At 35.7% G+C, this 17,391-nt stretch overlaps 1 protein-coding gene across 1 annotated transcript in view; it reads right to left on the bottom strand.

The window, feature by feature from the left end:
* Positions 1–459: 459 nt before the first annotated feature.
* The window catches only part of LOC116077524 (vomeronasal type-2 receptor 116-like), a 21,873-nt gene continuing 4,941 nt past the window's right edge, over positions 460–17,391 (bottom strand). Inside the window, exons 2-6 of the mRNA XM_031352113.1 lie at positions 14,877–15,185; positions 13,719–14,517; positions 12,462–12,677; positions 8,892–9,015; positions 460–1,382 (exon numbers count right to left, since the gene is read on the bottom strand). Of these exons, the coding sequence (XP_031207973.1) occupies positions 460–1,382; positions 8,892–9,015; positions 12,462–12,677; positions 13,719–14,517; positions 14,877–15,185 (2,371 nt within the window). The remainder of the gene's footprint in view (positions 1,383–8,891; positions 9,016–12,461; positions 12,678–13,718; positions 14,518–14,876; positions 15,186–17,391) is intronic.

The raw sequence follows: 17,391 nt of genomic DNA on the forward strand, positions 1-17,391 counted from the left end.
CCAACCAAAGAGTTGGACACATGGAGTGAATCATGGTTCCAGCAGTATATGTAGCAGAGGATGGCCTAGTTGGTCATCAATGGGAGGAGAGGTCCTGGATCTTGTGAAGGTTCTATGCCCTAGTGTAGGGGAATTCCAGGCCCAGTAAGTAGGAGGGGGTGGGCAGGCTGGTGAATAGGAGGAGAGGGGAGGGAACAGGTTTTTTTTTTTTGGTAGGGGAAACTGGGAAAGGAGATATCATTTGAAATGTAAATAAAGAAAATATCTAATAAATTGAGTTCAAACGTGAAATATTGAAGGGGCCAATGCAAAATGATTTTAAGATAATTAGGTGAAAAAATAATAGTCATAGGCTCAAATCCCATATTATATCTGTGTAATTGATATTTTGAATAATATAAAACTGTCTTATATCCTTGTATAATGTATATTTTGAAGTTTCATTATACAAGTTTATTGTTAAAGTGGTTTATTTCTTCTTGAATATGCTGTGTCTCTAATATGATGAAGTGAGTTCCGGTCTGGTCTTAACAAAATAATGTAGCACTTGGGAGCAAAGATGAAGCCTAAGATCCCTGCACTGGAAGCAAAGATAGAGAAGACTTGCATAGCCACCATGACCTTCCCCTTGGTGCTGTGGTAGACAGGTAGGAAGGTGACCCAGACACAGAAAAATACCTGCATGCTAAATGACAAGAATTTTGCCTCATTGAATGTATCTGGAAGATTCCTGGACAAGAAGGCCATGATACAGCTTCCAAGTGCCAAGAGGCAGAGGTATCCCAGGATGCAATGAAAGACAACAGCTGAACCCTTGTTGCATATAATAAGGATGTGGCCAGGTTCAGAATATGGATCTTGATCAAGGAAGGGAGGAGAAGTTCCCAGGTAGATTCCACAAAGCACAATTTGGATCAGGGTACAGACTGGAATTATGTAGTTTGGGGCCCTTGATACCATTAACCACCTCATTATTCTCCCTGGAAATGTGACCTTAAAAGCCATAACAACAGTAATAGCTTTGGCCAAGACAGTAGAGAGAGCCACACTAAACACAATTCCAAATGTTGTCTGCTGCATGATGCAGGTTGCTGTGCTTGGATGACCAATGAAGAGCAAGGAACAAAGGAAGCAGGCAACAAGTGTCATAAGCAAGATGTAACTGAGAGTCCGATTATTGGCCTTGACAATTGGAGTGTCTCTGTGTTTCACAAAGACTGCGAGAACTGCAAGTGTAAAGGCAGAGAAGCACAGGGCTATGGTAATAAGGATCATGCCCAGAGGGTCATTATATGCAAGAAAGCTCATAGATTTCTGCAGGCAGTTGTTCTTTTCTGTATTTGAAAAATGAGTTTCTGGACACCTCACACACCGATCAGCATCTGGTAAGAAACGAAGACAATTTCAAGTCACTGAACGGTTACTCCCTTTTATACTAAGACATTGATAACTACCTACAAATAGAACTGTTACCTAAATCACCTTCCCGTGATTCTATGAGACAAATAACCAAGTAGAGTCAAGTGAATAATTAATAATTCATATAGTCAAACTTCATCTTATTATTTCAGTATTTAAACATGACATAATGCATTTGAATCCAATCCCATGCCCATTCTGTCTCTGTAACTCTTTCCTTACAGATGCACATTTATCCTTCATTTGGTCTCTCTCCTTCTTATACTTACTTCTTAAAATAAACTTAGTTGATTTAATGTTGATAATATATTTGTGGGTATAAGAAAACTCCAAAAGCAAAGACAATCTGTGAAGGATTGCAATTCTAAATACTATAATCTCAACAGATCCTACAACTAATAATATCACCTCATATGGGCAATCTTCTTCATTGGGATACTACTCATAAAAAAGATCATTTCTTTTGTCTTTTGCACTCTGTGCTCTCTGTTTTTGAAAATCACTATATGACTAAATTTTAGTGCATTAATATATTTAGGGTCTGATAAAAAAATAGAATATTTTTTCAATTGCACATGTGGTTTCTACACAAAAGTAATAGTTATTTGAAATTATTTTACTATAATATTGTTCTCAGATATGGGTCATAAAGTAAATTATTTTACATTAAATTCCTTATGTTAATCAAATTTGTTCATTCTCAAATAGAGCTTGTATGAGTTAACATTATTACAATCTGAGTACTTAGAAAATGTCACTACTAATGAGAAGACGAAATCTAATGAAAATAGCTATAGAAGAGAGTGAAGATTCCCAACTTAAAGGGCCAGTATATAACTTCAACAAAATTATACAAGAAAACTTCCCTAACCTAAAGAAAGAGAAGCCAATGGAAATAAAAGAGGCCTAAAGAACTCCAAATAGATTGGACAAGAAAAGAAATTCTTCATATCATATAATAATCAAAGCACCAAATGCACTAAACAAAGAAAGAATATTAAAAGCAGTAAGGAAAAAAAAGTCAAGTAACATAAAAGGACAAACCCATCAGAACAATACCAGACTTCTCACTAAAGACTATAAAAGCAAGAATATTCTGGGCAGATATCATACAGACCCTAAAAGAACACAAATGCCAGCCCAGGCTACTATACCCAGCAAAACTCTGAATTACCATAGATAGAGAAACCAAGATCTTCCCTGACAAAGCAAAATTTACAAAATATCTTTCCAAAAATCTGGCCCTACAAAGGAAAATAGATGGAAAACACCAACACAAGAAGGGAAACTTCACTGTAGCAAAAGCAAGAAAGTAAACATCTTACAACAAAACCAAAAGAAGATAGACACACATACATAATTCCACCTCAAACAACAAAAATAAGAGGAAGCAACAATAATTTTCCTTAATATCTATTAACATCAATGCAATCAATTCCCCAATAAAAATACATAGACAGACTTGATAAGTAAACGGAACCCAGCACTTTGCTACATATAGGAAAGGCTACTCAGTGACAAAGACAGACACTACCTCATAGTAAAAGGCTGGAAAAAAATTTCCAAGCACATGGTCCTAAGAACAAGCTGGACTAGCCATTTAAATATCTAATAAAATAAACTTTCAACCAAAAGTTATCAAATAAAAATGAGGAAGGACACTTCATACACATTAAAGGAAAAAAATCTACCAAGATGAACCCACAATTCTGAACAACTATGGTTGAAATGCAAGGGCACCCACATTCATAAAAGAAACTTTACTAAAGCTCAAAGCACACATTGCACCTCATACAAAAGTAGTGGGAGACTTCAACACCCCACTCTTAGCAATGGACAGATCATGGAAACAGAAACTAAACAGAGACACAGTGAAACTAACAGAAGTTATGAACCACATGGATTTAACAGATATTTATAGAACATTTCATACTCAAACAAAAGAATATACTGTCTTCTCACCACCTCATGGCACTGTCTCCAAAATTTACTAAATAATTGGTCACAAAAGAGGCCTCAGCAGATACAAGTAGATTGAAATAATCCCAAGCATCCTATCAGATCATCATGGATCAAGGCTGGTCTTCAGTAACAACAAAAACAATGGAAAGCCCACATACACATGGAATCTGAACAACACTCTATGCAATGATAACTCAGTCAAGGAAGAAGAAAGAAATAAAAGACTTTTTAAAATTTCATGAAAATGAAATCACAACATACCAAAATTTATGGGATACAATGAAAGCAGTGGTAGGAGGAAAACCCATAGCTCTAAGTGCCTCCAGAAAGAAACTGGAGAGAGCTTACACAAGCAGCTTGACAGCACACCTGAAAGTTCTAGAACAAAGAGAAACAAATACATCCAAGAGGAGTAGACAGTAGGATATAATCAAACTCAGGGGTGAAATTAACAAAGTAGAAACAAAAAGAACAATACAAAGAATCAACAAATCCAGGAGGTGGTTCATTGAGAAAATCAACAAGATAGATAACTCCTTAACCAGACTGACCAGAGGGCACAAAGACAGTATCCAAATTAATAAAATCAGAGAAAAGGGAGACATAACAACTGAAACTGAGGAAATTCAAAATAATCCTCAGAACCTACACTCAACAAAATTGTAAAATCTTGATGAAATGGACAATTTTCTAGACAGATACCAGGTGCCAAAGTTGAATCAAGATCAGATAAACTATCTAAACAGTTCCATAACCCTAACGAAATAGAAGCAGTCATTAAAAGTCTCCCAACCAAAAGTAAATAAATAAATAAATAAATAAATATAAAATAAAAAAAGCCCATGACTAGATGGGTTTAATGTAGAATTCTATCAGACCTTCAAAGAAGACTTAGTAGCCAATAATCTTCAAACAGAAGGAACACCACCCAGTTCAGTCTCGGAAGCCACAGTTATATTTATACCTAAATCACACAATAACCCAAAAAAGAAAAAGGTCTTCTGAGAAATTTCTCTTATGGACATCGATGCAAAAATAATTAATAAACTTCTCCCAAGCCAAATCCAAGAGCACATCAAAATAATTATTCACCGCGATCAAGTAGGTTTCATCCCAGGGAAGCAGGGATGGTTCAATATATGAAAATTCATCAATGTAATCCATTATATAAACAGATACAAAGAAAAACATCATATGATCATTTCATTACATGCTGAAAAAGAATTGGACAAAATTCAACAACCTTTCGTGTTAAAAGTCTTGGAAACATCAGGAACTCAAGGATCATACCTAAACATAGTAAAAAAAAGATACAACAAACCAGTAGCCAACATAAAACTAAATGGAGAGAAACTTGGAGTAATGCCACTAAAATCAGGGACTAGACAAGGCTGCCCACTTTCTCCCTATCTATTCAATATAGTACTTGAAGTTCTAGCTACAGCAACTAGACAACAAAAAGAAGTCAAAGGGATACAAATTGGAAAGGAAGAAATCAAAATATCATTATTTGCTGATGATATGATTGTATATTAAATGACTGCAAAAATTACAGCAGAAAACTCCTTCATCTGGTAAATAACTTCAGCAAAGTAGCTGGTTATAGAATTAACTCAAACAACCAGTAGCTTTCCTCTACTCAAAAAGACTGAGAAATGATTTAAGGAAATGATACCCTTCACAAATAATATAAAATAAAATGGTGTGACTCTAACCAAGAAAGTGAAAGATCTATATGACAAGAACGTCAAGTTTCTGAAGAAAGAAATTGAAGATCTTAGAAGATGGACAGATCTCCCATGCTCATATATTGGCAGGATTAATATATTAAAAATGGCCATCTTGCTGAAAGCAATTTACAAATTTAATACAATCCTCATCAAAATTCCAACTCAATTCTTCATAGAATTAGAAAGAGCAATTTTCAAATTCATTTGGAATAACAAAAAACCCAGGAGAGCAAAAAATATTCTCAACAATAAAAAAACTTCTGGAAGGAACACCATCTCTGACCTCATTTTGTATTACAGAGCAATAGTTATACAAACTGTATGGAATTGGTACAGAGACAGGGAAGAAGATCAATGGAATAGAACTGAACACCTAGAAATTAACCCACACAACTATGGTTAATTGATATTGGACAAAGGAACTAAAACCATCCAGTTTAAAAAAAAAAAAAAGACAGCATTTTCAACAAATGATGCTAGTTCAACTGATTGTCAGCATGTTGAAGAATGCAAATTGATCCATTCTCATCTCCTTGTAGAAAGCTCAAGTACAAGTAGATCAAGGACCTACACATAAAACCAGATATACTGAAATTAATAGAGGAGAAAGTGGGGAAGAGCCTTGAATCCATGCGCACAGAGGAAATTTTCCTAAACAGAATACCAATGGCTTATACTCTAAGATCAAGAATTGAGAAATGGGACCTCATAAAGTTGCAAAGGTTCTGTAAGGTAAAGAACACCTGTCAACAGGACAAAACGATAATGAACAGATTGGGAAAAGATCTTTACCAATCCTACATCCGATAGAAGGCTAATATCCAATAAAAAGAACTCAAGAAGTTAGACTCCAGAGATTCAAATAACCCTATTAAAAAATTAGAAATTGACCTAAACAGAGAATTCTCAACTGAAGATACTTGAATGGCAGAGGAGCACTCAAAGAACAAAAGAATTTAGACTCCAGAGAATGAGATAACCTTATTAAAAATGGGGTATTTTGCTAAAAAAAATTCTCAACTGAGGAATATCAAATGGCTGAGAAGCACCTAAAGAAATGTTCAACATCCTTAGTCATCAGGGAAATCCAAATCAAAACAACCCTGAGATTCCACCTCACACCAGTCAGAATGGCTAAGATCAAAAACTCAGATGACAACAGATGTTGGCAAGGTTGTGGAAAAAGAGGAACATGCCTCCATTGCTGGTGGGATTGCAAGATGGTGCAACCACTCTGAAAATCAGTTTCACAGTTCCTCAGAAAATTGGACATAGTACTACCTGAGGACCCAGCTATACTACTCCTGGGCATATACCCAGCAGATGCTCCAACAGGTAGTTAAGGACACATGCTCCACTATGTTCATAGCAGCCTTATTTATAATAGCCAGAAGCTGGAAAGAACACATATGTCCTTCAATAGAGGAATGGATACAGAAAATGTGGTACATTTACATAATGGAGTACTACTCAGCTATTAAAATCAATGACTTCATGAAATTCTTAGGGAAATGGATGGATCTGGAGAATATCATCCTGAGTGAGGTAACACAATCACAAAAGAACACACATAGTATGCACTCACTGATAAGTGGTTATTAGCCCAGCAGCTTGGAATTTCCAAGATACAATTCACAGACCACATGAAGCTCAAGAAGGAAGACATAAGTGTGGGTGCTTTGATCCTTCTTAGAAGGAGGAAAAATCCTCTTGTGAGTAAATATAGAGACAAAGTGTGGAACAGAGACTGAAGGAAAGGCCATCCAGAGCTACCCCATCTGGGGATCCATCCCATATCATGCCATATACAGTCACCAAAACCAGACACTATTGTGGATGCCAAGAAGTGCCTCCTGACAGGAGCCTGATATAGCTGTCTCCTAAGAGGCTCATCCAGATCCTGAGAAATAAAGTGGCAGATGCTTGCAGCCAATTACTGGACTATGCTTGGGTTCCCCAATGGATGAGTTAGAAAAAGGACTGAAGGAGCTCAAGGAAGAATAACAATACCAAGCAGACCCCCAAGAGCTACCAGGAACTAAAGTACCAACCAAGGAGTACACATGGAGGGACCCATGGCTCCAGCCACATATGTAGCAGAGGAAGAGCTTCTTGGCCATCAATGGGAGGAGAGTCCCTTGATCCTCTGAAGGCCGGATGCCCAGTGTAGGGGAATGTGAGGGCAGGGATGTGAGAGTGGATGGGTGGGTGGGGGAACACTCTCCTAGAAACAGGAGGAGGGGAGATGGGATAGGGGCTTTCCAGGGGGAAAACCCAAAAGGGTTACATTTGAATTGTAAATATAGAAATATCCAATAAGAAAGAAAATGTAATTAAATTATATAATTTTAACATAGATATAGATCTGTTCATATCATTTTGGTTTTCACAGAACTTTTTAATAATCTATTTCTCATAATAACTGAGTATCATCTTTAATATCAGAAGAAGACTGAATTTGAAAATACAGCTACAGTGAATATATGGGAGAATAAACATGTAGGAAAGAAAATTAGTAAATGGCATAATTATGTTATAATAATAAAAAGGTTAAAACGCCAGTGATATTTTTGGTTTTGAAGTGCTATATTTGTCTCTTTTGGAAGCTACATATTACTGTAAAGCATGCTTATTAATCAAGATCATGTAGTATTTGGTTGTAGTGAGGAAATCTGTCTGCACAGAAAATATATTCATTAACATACATACACAAAATGTGCATATATTATATGTCAAAGGATAGATTCATGTTCAATTAGAAAGAAAGATTCAAAAGTCATAGCCAGTAAATGTGTACAGAACAGGGATGCTTTTCTGATAGTAGGGTATTTGCACATACGCACTCACTGTAGTAGTGACACATGTAGAATACCTGTAAATGCTCAAACCAAACTGAATCCAAAAAGAAAGGCTGAACTTGGGCACAAAGTTCTTTAAATACCAAGAAGTTATTTGTATATAATTGTTTCAGAGAGAGAAAGAGCTAATGTTCTTTAAGCATGCCACCAATTAAAGAGAAATCACATAAATTTAGAGGATAGGTACATCTGAGAAGTTCGGAGGAGGAAATAGGATCACTGTCCATTTTATGTATTCATATAGAACTAATGAAATAATATTTAAAAGATTTTCCAACACCATACAACTATTGATTCTACATTATTATCACACACAGACACACACACACACATTGAAAATGCAACTTTTAATCATCTGCTGTGTAAAATACTGTAATGGAAAGAATTAATAGGAGTGTGAAAGAGTTCTAAGAGATAAATTGTTCTAACTGTCATAGTAATATGTTCCCATGTTAATTTACATGGCAAAATGAAATATTTAAATAGTTGTGTAGGGGAAAGAATTTTACCATAGTTATCAATACCAGCAAAGAATCAACAATGTTGTCATCTATGAATGCCAAAGCATAAAAAATTACTTTAAGCGAAAATAAGCTGGCGAGATGGCTCAGTGGATAAGAGCACTGACTACTCTTCCGAAGGTCCTGAGTTTGGATCCCAGCAACCACATGGTGGCTCACAACCACCCGTAATGAGATCAGATGCCCTCTTCTGGTGCATCTAAAGACAAAAAACAAAATTCTTTCTTTTCGAAAAACAAAAACAAAAACAAGTAAAAATAAAATATGATATAATATTTAAACTTTTAAATGAATGGATATTATATGTCTCTATGCTTTTCTAGTCTTTTCCAATTACTTGGATATTAAAGATCCCATTGAGAGGTGGAACTGTTTTCTGTTTGAATCCTGCATTTATTTACCTGTGTCATTGGAAATTTCATTGTCTGGACAAGGAATGCAGTCATAGCAACATACAACCCTACTCTTCTGAGAGGCTCTCCTGAATCCTGGCCAGCAGGTGGAATAGCAGGCAGACTGAGGAATCTAAAAATAAAAAGATGTTTTAACATGCACAGAATTTTATGGAAAACTACAGTAGTCTGACTTTGAATGTTAAACAATTTATTTGCAATGTATGTAGCAATAAATATGACAAGATACGTCATTATTTGTTCCATGTGTTCAAAGTTTAGTCAGAAGATCATCACTAAGCTGGATAGTTTGGAATAATTATGATATAGGGCCAATAATTTGGAAGTTAGATAATTTGAAAATATGAACAAGATTGGTATGTAGAAATGTCAGACAGATCATGTCTCTGTACTCACTGGATGTATGGTTGAGATTTTACTTTTACTATGAAAATTCATCAAGATGGTAAACTGAACATGGTTTACAGTCTTCATGGAAAAAATTGCTGGGCATTTGTTTGAGGAATTTTACAAAGAAACTTACCTAAGGTAAATAGGTATAAGGTAAATAGACATTCTGTAATAGCCTTGAACTCATTTACAAAGAAAAAAGAATTTCTGAATAGATCATCAATGCCCCAGACACAATGATAAACAATTAATTAATGGAACCTTATGAAACTGAAAAGCTTTTGTAAAGCAAAAGTCACTACCCATAAGACAAGTTTGCAGCCTATAGAATGTGAAACTTTTATTCCAACTCCATATCTGATAGAGGACTAGGTCTTATAGCCAAAATGTATAAAGAATTTAGGAGACTTGGTATTACAAAAACAAATAATCTAATTTAAAATGGGGTGTGTATCTAACCATAGAATTTTAAATAGAGAAAATCAAATGGCTGAGAAACTCTTAAACCATCTAGTGGAATAAAGACAGCATTTTCAACAAATGGTACTGGTTCAACTGGAGGTCAGCATGTAGACGAATGCAAATCAATCCATTCTAAACTCCTTGTGCAAAGCTCAAGTCCAAGTGGGTCAAAGAACTCCACAAAAAACCAGATACATTGAAACTAATAGAAGACAAAGTGTTCAACATCCTTAGTCATCAGGGAAATGTAAATCAAAACAACCCTAAGATACCACCTCACACCAGTCAGAATGGCTAAGGTCAAAAACTCGGGTGACAGCAGATGTTGGCGAGGATGTGAAGAAAGAGGAACACTTCTCCTTGGTTGGTGGGATTGCAAACTGGTACAACCACTCTGGAAATCAGTTTCACAGTTCCTGAGAAAATTGAACATAGTGCTACCTGAGGACCCAGCTATACCACTCCTGGTCATATACCCAGAAGATGCTCCAATATGTAATAAGGACACATGCTCCACTATGTTCATAGCAGCCTTATTTATAATAGCCAGAAGCTGGTATAAATGTCCCTGAATAGAGGAATGGATACAGAAAATGTGGTACATTTACACAATGGAGTACTACTCAGCTTCTAAAATCAATGAATTCATGAAATTCTTAGGTAAATGGATGGAACTAAAAAGTATCATCCCAGGTGAGGTAATCCAATCAATCACAAAAGAACACATATGGTATGCACTCACTGATAAGTGGATATTAGCTTAGAAGCTTGGAATACCCAAGATACAATTCACAGACCATAGGAAGCTCAAAAAGAAGTAAGACCAAAGTGTAGATACTTCAGTCATTCTTAGAAGGAGGGACAAAATACCCATGGGAGGAGATACAGAGACAAAGTGTGGAACAGAGACTGAAGGAAAGGCTATCCAGAGACTGCCCCACCTGGGGATTCAACCCATATATGGTTACCAATCCCAGCCTCTATTGTGGATGCTAAGAAGTGCTTGTTGACAGGAGCCTGATATAGCTGTCTCCTGAGAGGCTGTGTCAGTGCCTGACAAATACAGAGGTGGATGCTCACAGCCAACCATTGGACTGAACACAGGTTCCCCAATGGTGGAGCAAGAGAAAGGACCCAAGGAGCTGAAGGAGTTTTCAGCCGCATAGGAGGAATAGCAATATGAACCAACCAGTACTCTCAGAGCTCCCAGGGACTAAACCACCAACCAAAGATTACAAATGGAGGGACCCATGGCTACAGCCAAAAATGTAGCAGAGGATGGCCTTGTCAGACATAAATGGGAGGAGATGCCCTTTGGTCCTGTGAAGCTCGATGGCCCAGTGTATGGAAATGCTAACACAGGGAAGCTGGATTGGTTGGGTTGGTGACCAGGGAGAGGTGATGGGACAAGGGGGTTTCAGAGGGGAAAAAAGGAAAAGGGATAACATTTTAAATGTAAGTGAAGAAAATATCTAATAAAAAATAAAGAAAGAAGAATGGATAAGAAAAACATAAAAAAATTAAAAATTAAAAAAAAAGAAAATATTCAACATCCTTAGTCATTGAGAGAATGAAAACCGAAACACTTTCTACATTTTATGTTTCACATGTCAGAATATCTAAGATCAATAACACATGTGACAGTTCAGCTTGCCAAGGATGAGGAATAAGGAAAACTCTCATCCATTGCTTGTAGGAAAGCAAACTTTAAGGCCAGTATGGGAAACAGTATGGCATTGCCTCAGAATATTGGGAACCAGTCTACCAAAAGATCCGTCTATACCAATCTTGGGCATATACCCAAAGGATTCTAAGTCCTACCCCAATGGTAGTTGATTAACCATTTGATTGCCTCTTGATTCATTACAGCCAGAAACCAAAGGTATCCTATATGTACCACAACAGAATAGATTTTTTTAAAAATGTGGTAAATTTACACAATTGTAAATTCTGGTGTTAAAAATGGCACTGAAATTTGCAAACAAATGGATGGAACTAGAAAAATATCATCCTGAGTGTGAATGTGGAAATTTCAGATTATTAGACCTTACTGGAGGAAATATGGCACCTGAAATAGGTTGTGAAGAATTTACTTGTCAGCCCATTTTTACTTTGCTGTCAATATTTCCTATTTGTGTATGAAGATGTGATCTCAAACCTTCCTTCTTCTGACTCTATGTGTGTTTTTTACTGCTGAAATTCCTTGCATTGATAGATAATGTTATATTGGATCCAATACTAAAAATACTTTTCTGTAAAAATCTGTAATGTACATAATGTTGTGTCATGTTGCTTTATCACAGCAACCAAAAGTGACTACTACATTGTATTTATGATATGAATCACAACTGTGGGATTTCTACATCACAATAGTTTATAGGTATTTAGAGGGATGAAATTCATTCTCTCTAGTTAAGTCCAGGTTTTACTAAGTTCAGTAAAACTAAAAACACAGGAATGAACATTTGGAACACACTGGGACACAAAAAAAGATTCTTATTTATCTTAGTCAGGGAATCAAAAATTCCCTGCATTTTAATTCTCCTTTACTGTAATTTTATAGCACATAGAACAATTGTAATTATTCTTTGTTGGTACTTTTATAGTGGTAGGCTTTGGTGAGCAACCCAGAATAATTATATCTGAAATAAATAAATTTTTTACTCTAAAAGTAAGCTCAAAGCATTAAGACAAGATGCAATTCACCTTTGTAAATCTTGTTGGCCATTGTATCATATGATCAGATAAAGACAATTGTTGACCCTGGGGAGCATTCAGAGAAAAGGTTCCCACTTTCACCTTTAGTCCAAGACCCTTTGGAAAGTTCCAGAAATTGAAAACATCATACTCTTCAATTAACCTCCACTTCCATTCTAAACTCATGTGGTCTCCTTTATGAATCTTCCTCAGGAAATGGTGAAGCTGAAAGAGACAAATGCACCTATAGCAACACAGGTCTATGTGGAAGGACATAAGCGATCAGTGGAAAGTATTTTATTCTTAATGTCTGATGTAAAATACAGCATTATTGTAGGTATCATTGAGGTTAGGCAACCCCCCTTGGTGAATGGGATAGAATTCTGTCAGTTCTGAGATAAACTTTGGGCCAAGACTCAGTAAACAATATACATTTATTTTCAGCATATATTCATAGATTCAGTATATAACATGAGGGCAGAGTTTTTACTTTAAAATAATAAAAATTAGTTTTAAAGGGATCATTTATGTACATAAACATTGTTCTACGGAATGATATTGTAAAATTTAATGATCAACTTTTTATTTCTGATGTGAGAAACATGAAAAATGTTTTATTTTAATTATTAAAATGAGACAGCTTTGGAGCTATTAATGACATAGTCTTGATAGTGAGTGTACTGGACAGTTTCATGTAAATTTGACACAAGCTAGGGTCATCTGAGAAAGGAGAACATCAATTGTGACAGTGCATCCATGCAATCTGTCTGTAAGTCAGTTTCTTAATTTCTGTTGTCAAGGGATGGAATAGCTTATTGTGGGTAGTACCAGCTCAGGACTGGAAGTATATGAACGTATATGGTAGTATAGAAAAAAGTAAGCTGCACTCCTCCACAGACTCTATATAAAAGTTCCTGACTATATATCCCCACCCTGTTTGAGTTGATAAACTAAATTCCTTAATGAAGAATACTGATGTAGAAGCATAAGCCAGATAATCAGTTTACTCTCCACCATGGTTTTGAACAGTTTTTTTTTAATCACAGCAGTGATGTGGTGAAATCTTAGCAAGTACTTTAGCTCCTTGCTGCCTCTCTCACTATGATCATAAGGGCACAAATAAATGGATCTCAATTGATCTCTAAAGGGCAAAACTAAATTTGTGCTATGTTTTTAAATGCACTAAACTTTACAATACCTAGTTTGAATCACACTGCAATCCTTCAAAATGCCACAGTGCCAATACTACAATATGATGGATTTTACCTGCCAAGGAAAGAAGACCACTTCTTCCTCTTTAATATGTGACTGCATTTGACATTGTTGAAGACTCATCTCATGAAGAGTATGGGCCACAGCATACACAGAAATGTATATGTTATAAATCTCTTCACTCATGTTCATGTCAACAAGGGTTGTAGGGGAAAATTCCAAGGAAGCATTTGGCTGACAATTTTCCAAAAGTTGACAATCAAATTTAGAGAATGAACAATTGAAAAGTACATACCACAACTTAGGAAGATAAGGGTCTTCTGGGTATTTGTAAGGATTAACGGTTTGGATGAAATTGGAAAACTCAAAATTTTCCTCATGGTGGTGTAAAACAATGAGACTCCCATGGAATGAGTCTAAGAGAAAATAATCAGCATGCTTTGTATTATCCCATTGGGAACTCATGATCCAGACTTTCCATGTTATTAATTGTTGGCTTAGTGTGTCCATTAAACCTTGGAGAGAATCAGTGTCCCCATAAATAATAAAAACATTGGCCAATGATTCATGGATCTTTAAATTTTTCCAGAAAGTAGAGGAAAGTGAAGTCCAGGTGACTGGGATCATTTTCACAAGAGCTAAACATATTCTATTCCTATCCATTTCTTCTCTCAAGCGTGACAGTATCTGAGTCCCTTTGTGGTCATCTATGAGAAGCAGGCCAACCCAGGACCAATTAAAATGAAGCAGTAGAGAGACCATGGCAAGTGACAGAGATGTGTCCTTTGGAGCCATCTGGTAGAGAGAAGAAAACTGACCTCTGTCACTCAAGATAGGATCTGTAGGCCCAAAACTAAGCTGAAGAAAAAATAGAATTAGAACTAAGAGGAAGAATATTTTGTATCAAACACAATCTCTGTCCTGAAGCAGAAGTTGGACATGGTGGCTATTAATATGGTTTCAATCTGATTTAAAATATGTCTCTATTAGTGATGTTTCTGGAAAATTACAGACAACTCTTTCAGGCTCTATGACCTTCCTGTCTACTCCACACTCATCTTCTTCTAGTCCAACCCCCCCCCCAAAATGTGGATTGATCATCTATTGCCTGAGTAATATACCTTACATAATTAAGACAAGATTTAAGTGTTTCTCTTTTACCACTGCACAGACCTGAAATGTCCACAGACATATCTATAACTTTGTTTCCACAAAATAATCTCCCTCACCTGTGGGAATTTGTACAGTTGTAGCAGTGTCCCAATCTGGGCAGATGTTGCCCATGATGTACCTGTGAGTGCAGCAGCTGACTTTCTATTCATTCTACAGTTGTAATTAGGCATGAAGTTTCTCTGCCCTGTGAGCCAAATCAAAGTACTCATAAGAGTGTTCTTTTCAGTGTATGGGACATTATAAACATCAAATCCCAGGGTTATATTAGGTAGAAGGTGGGGATTCCTATTGATCTCCTCAATGGCAAATACCAAGGCCAGAACAAACTGGTAGTTCTTAAACTTATACCTGCACAGATGACACAAAAACACATGGCAGCAAGATATAAACTGCAAACATTTGGAAATATAATATAAATTTTATGGTTCAAATGCCTTTTTCTGTAAAATTAATATTTTACTAATTCCAAGCATGCTTGAAGTAAAATAGAATATGTTTTATCATTATGATTATTTAATATCCAGTAGAAATGTTAGTTGTTATTAAAATCCCATAAAACTTCTATTTACCTAGTTCTCATGTGTGGCTAACATTAAAAATTATGCATATAAATCAAGGAAAAAGTCCTCACAAAATATCAGATTTCCTTGTATTTGGATCCTCTAGCCTCTGCAATTATAAAAACCCTGGGTTCCTTCTTGTGCTACTTCATTTTCCAAGACAGAATGATAAAAAATAAATACCAGATAAATTTATCCCATGTGAGGTATTGGGTACCATTTCCCTATTTTTATCTTACTGACTACACATATTATGTAATATATGAATGTGTCTGTGTGTATGTTCAAATTGAGGCACATACATACATTTGAACATATGTTAATAAGAATAAGTAAATGACAACCTCCAAGGTCAGTCCTCGTTTTTCACATTTTTAGCTCAGAATTGTTTTTACCTTTGGAATTTTTATTAGATTTTTAAGGTTTCATACAATGGTTTTTATATAATCCCCATCTGCTCCAGGATATCCAAATTCTAGTACCCTGCCTTCCCTATCCACCCAAATTTGAACCTTCTTTTTTTGATTCATCAAGCCCAGTTTATGCTTCTCATATATTTATTGATATGTGCTTTTGCACTTTAGTATGGATTGCCTACAAAAGAATACACTCTTACAAACAAATATGAAATAGCTATTCTACTTCTAGGTGTTATGAATTGACAGTAGCTCCCTTGTTATGGGTGAGACTTCATGGTACCTCCTGTCTGAATGATAGCACTTAGTCTAGCTTGAGGTTCCATAAGGTTTGTACATGATATTATATGCACTATGAAAATTGTCTATGCAATTATGTTGCTCTGTCTGAAAGACATATTTCCTTATATACATCCAGTATTTCTGTCTCCTACAATCCTTCTGCCTCACTTTTTGAAATGAACTTGAGAGGCATCTATTTAGAGCTGAGAATTCCACAAACTCTTATTTTCTGTACCATGACCAGTTATGAGTCTTTGTGAAAACCACCATCTACTGTAAATAGAAGATTTTCTAATATGGGTTGAGATAAACATTAATCTATGGTTATAATAATAAATTAGGAGGAGAGTTAATATGTCTTTATAGCAGAATAATAGTAGTAGGTAGGTTCTTTAGTAGTATCTATGACCTCTGTAACAAAAGGTTCTTGGCCCACAAATAGTGTCATATATGGGATTCATATGGTTTAATGGGCTTTAATTCTAAACTTAAAATGGTTGGTTAGTATTCTGATGTTCAATCCACTTATGCACAGGTGGACATTTCTTACCAGGCAACTCACTATTGCAGCTATAAAAGATCACATCTAGGCAAGATTTATCATTCTTATAGTATGAAGCATAGCACTTTCTAGTGCTAAGAAAGCTATCCAGTGAAGATTCTTTCTCAGATGAGTATAACTTAACATTTGCATGTTATCTAACTCAGTATGAGTACTTGGTGGCTTTGGAAATAGGATCTTCTAGTCAAGATGATAATTCCAACTGTAGACTATTAGTCTATGAGAGTGTGTGTATAAACTGCTACAATACTATCTAGTTTCCAGGACTTTTCAAAAGTGCCTTTATTTTAATTATCCAGTCCCATGTTTTCATTGTCCACTCTGCCTTCTCATTTGCCATCACAAATAGGCCTTCCCCCATTCTACTCAATCCATTTATTTCTTTATACCACTGCTTCCTACCTCCCCTCTTTTGAAAGATATTTCCTCCCAACGATGTCCATGACTCTTAGAATTTTCATGCTGTTTAAGTATATTCCAAATGATACATGACTATTTTAATATAAAAAACATACACAAATGAGAAAAGTAACTTATTACCTTTATAATTGTACATTCAGGTTAATTTGATCAGAATGATTATTTCCAGCTCACTTATTTATCTGTTAATATTATACTTACATTTTTCTTAGCAAATGAATAATATTCCATTCTAAAAAATATATTCCCGGTAGTACTATGTCCAATTTCCAGAGGAACCGCCAAACTGATTTCCAGAGTGGTTGTATCAGTTT

This window comes from Mastomys coucha, unplaced genomic scaffold (assembly GCF_008632895.1).
Source record: "Mastomys coucha isolate ucsf_1 unplaced genomic scaffold, UCSF_Mcou_1 pScaffold5, whole genome shotgun sequence".
Taxonomy (NCBI): Eukaryota; Metazoa; Chordata; class Mammalia; order Rodentia; family Muridae; genus Mastomys; species Mastomys coucha.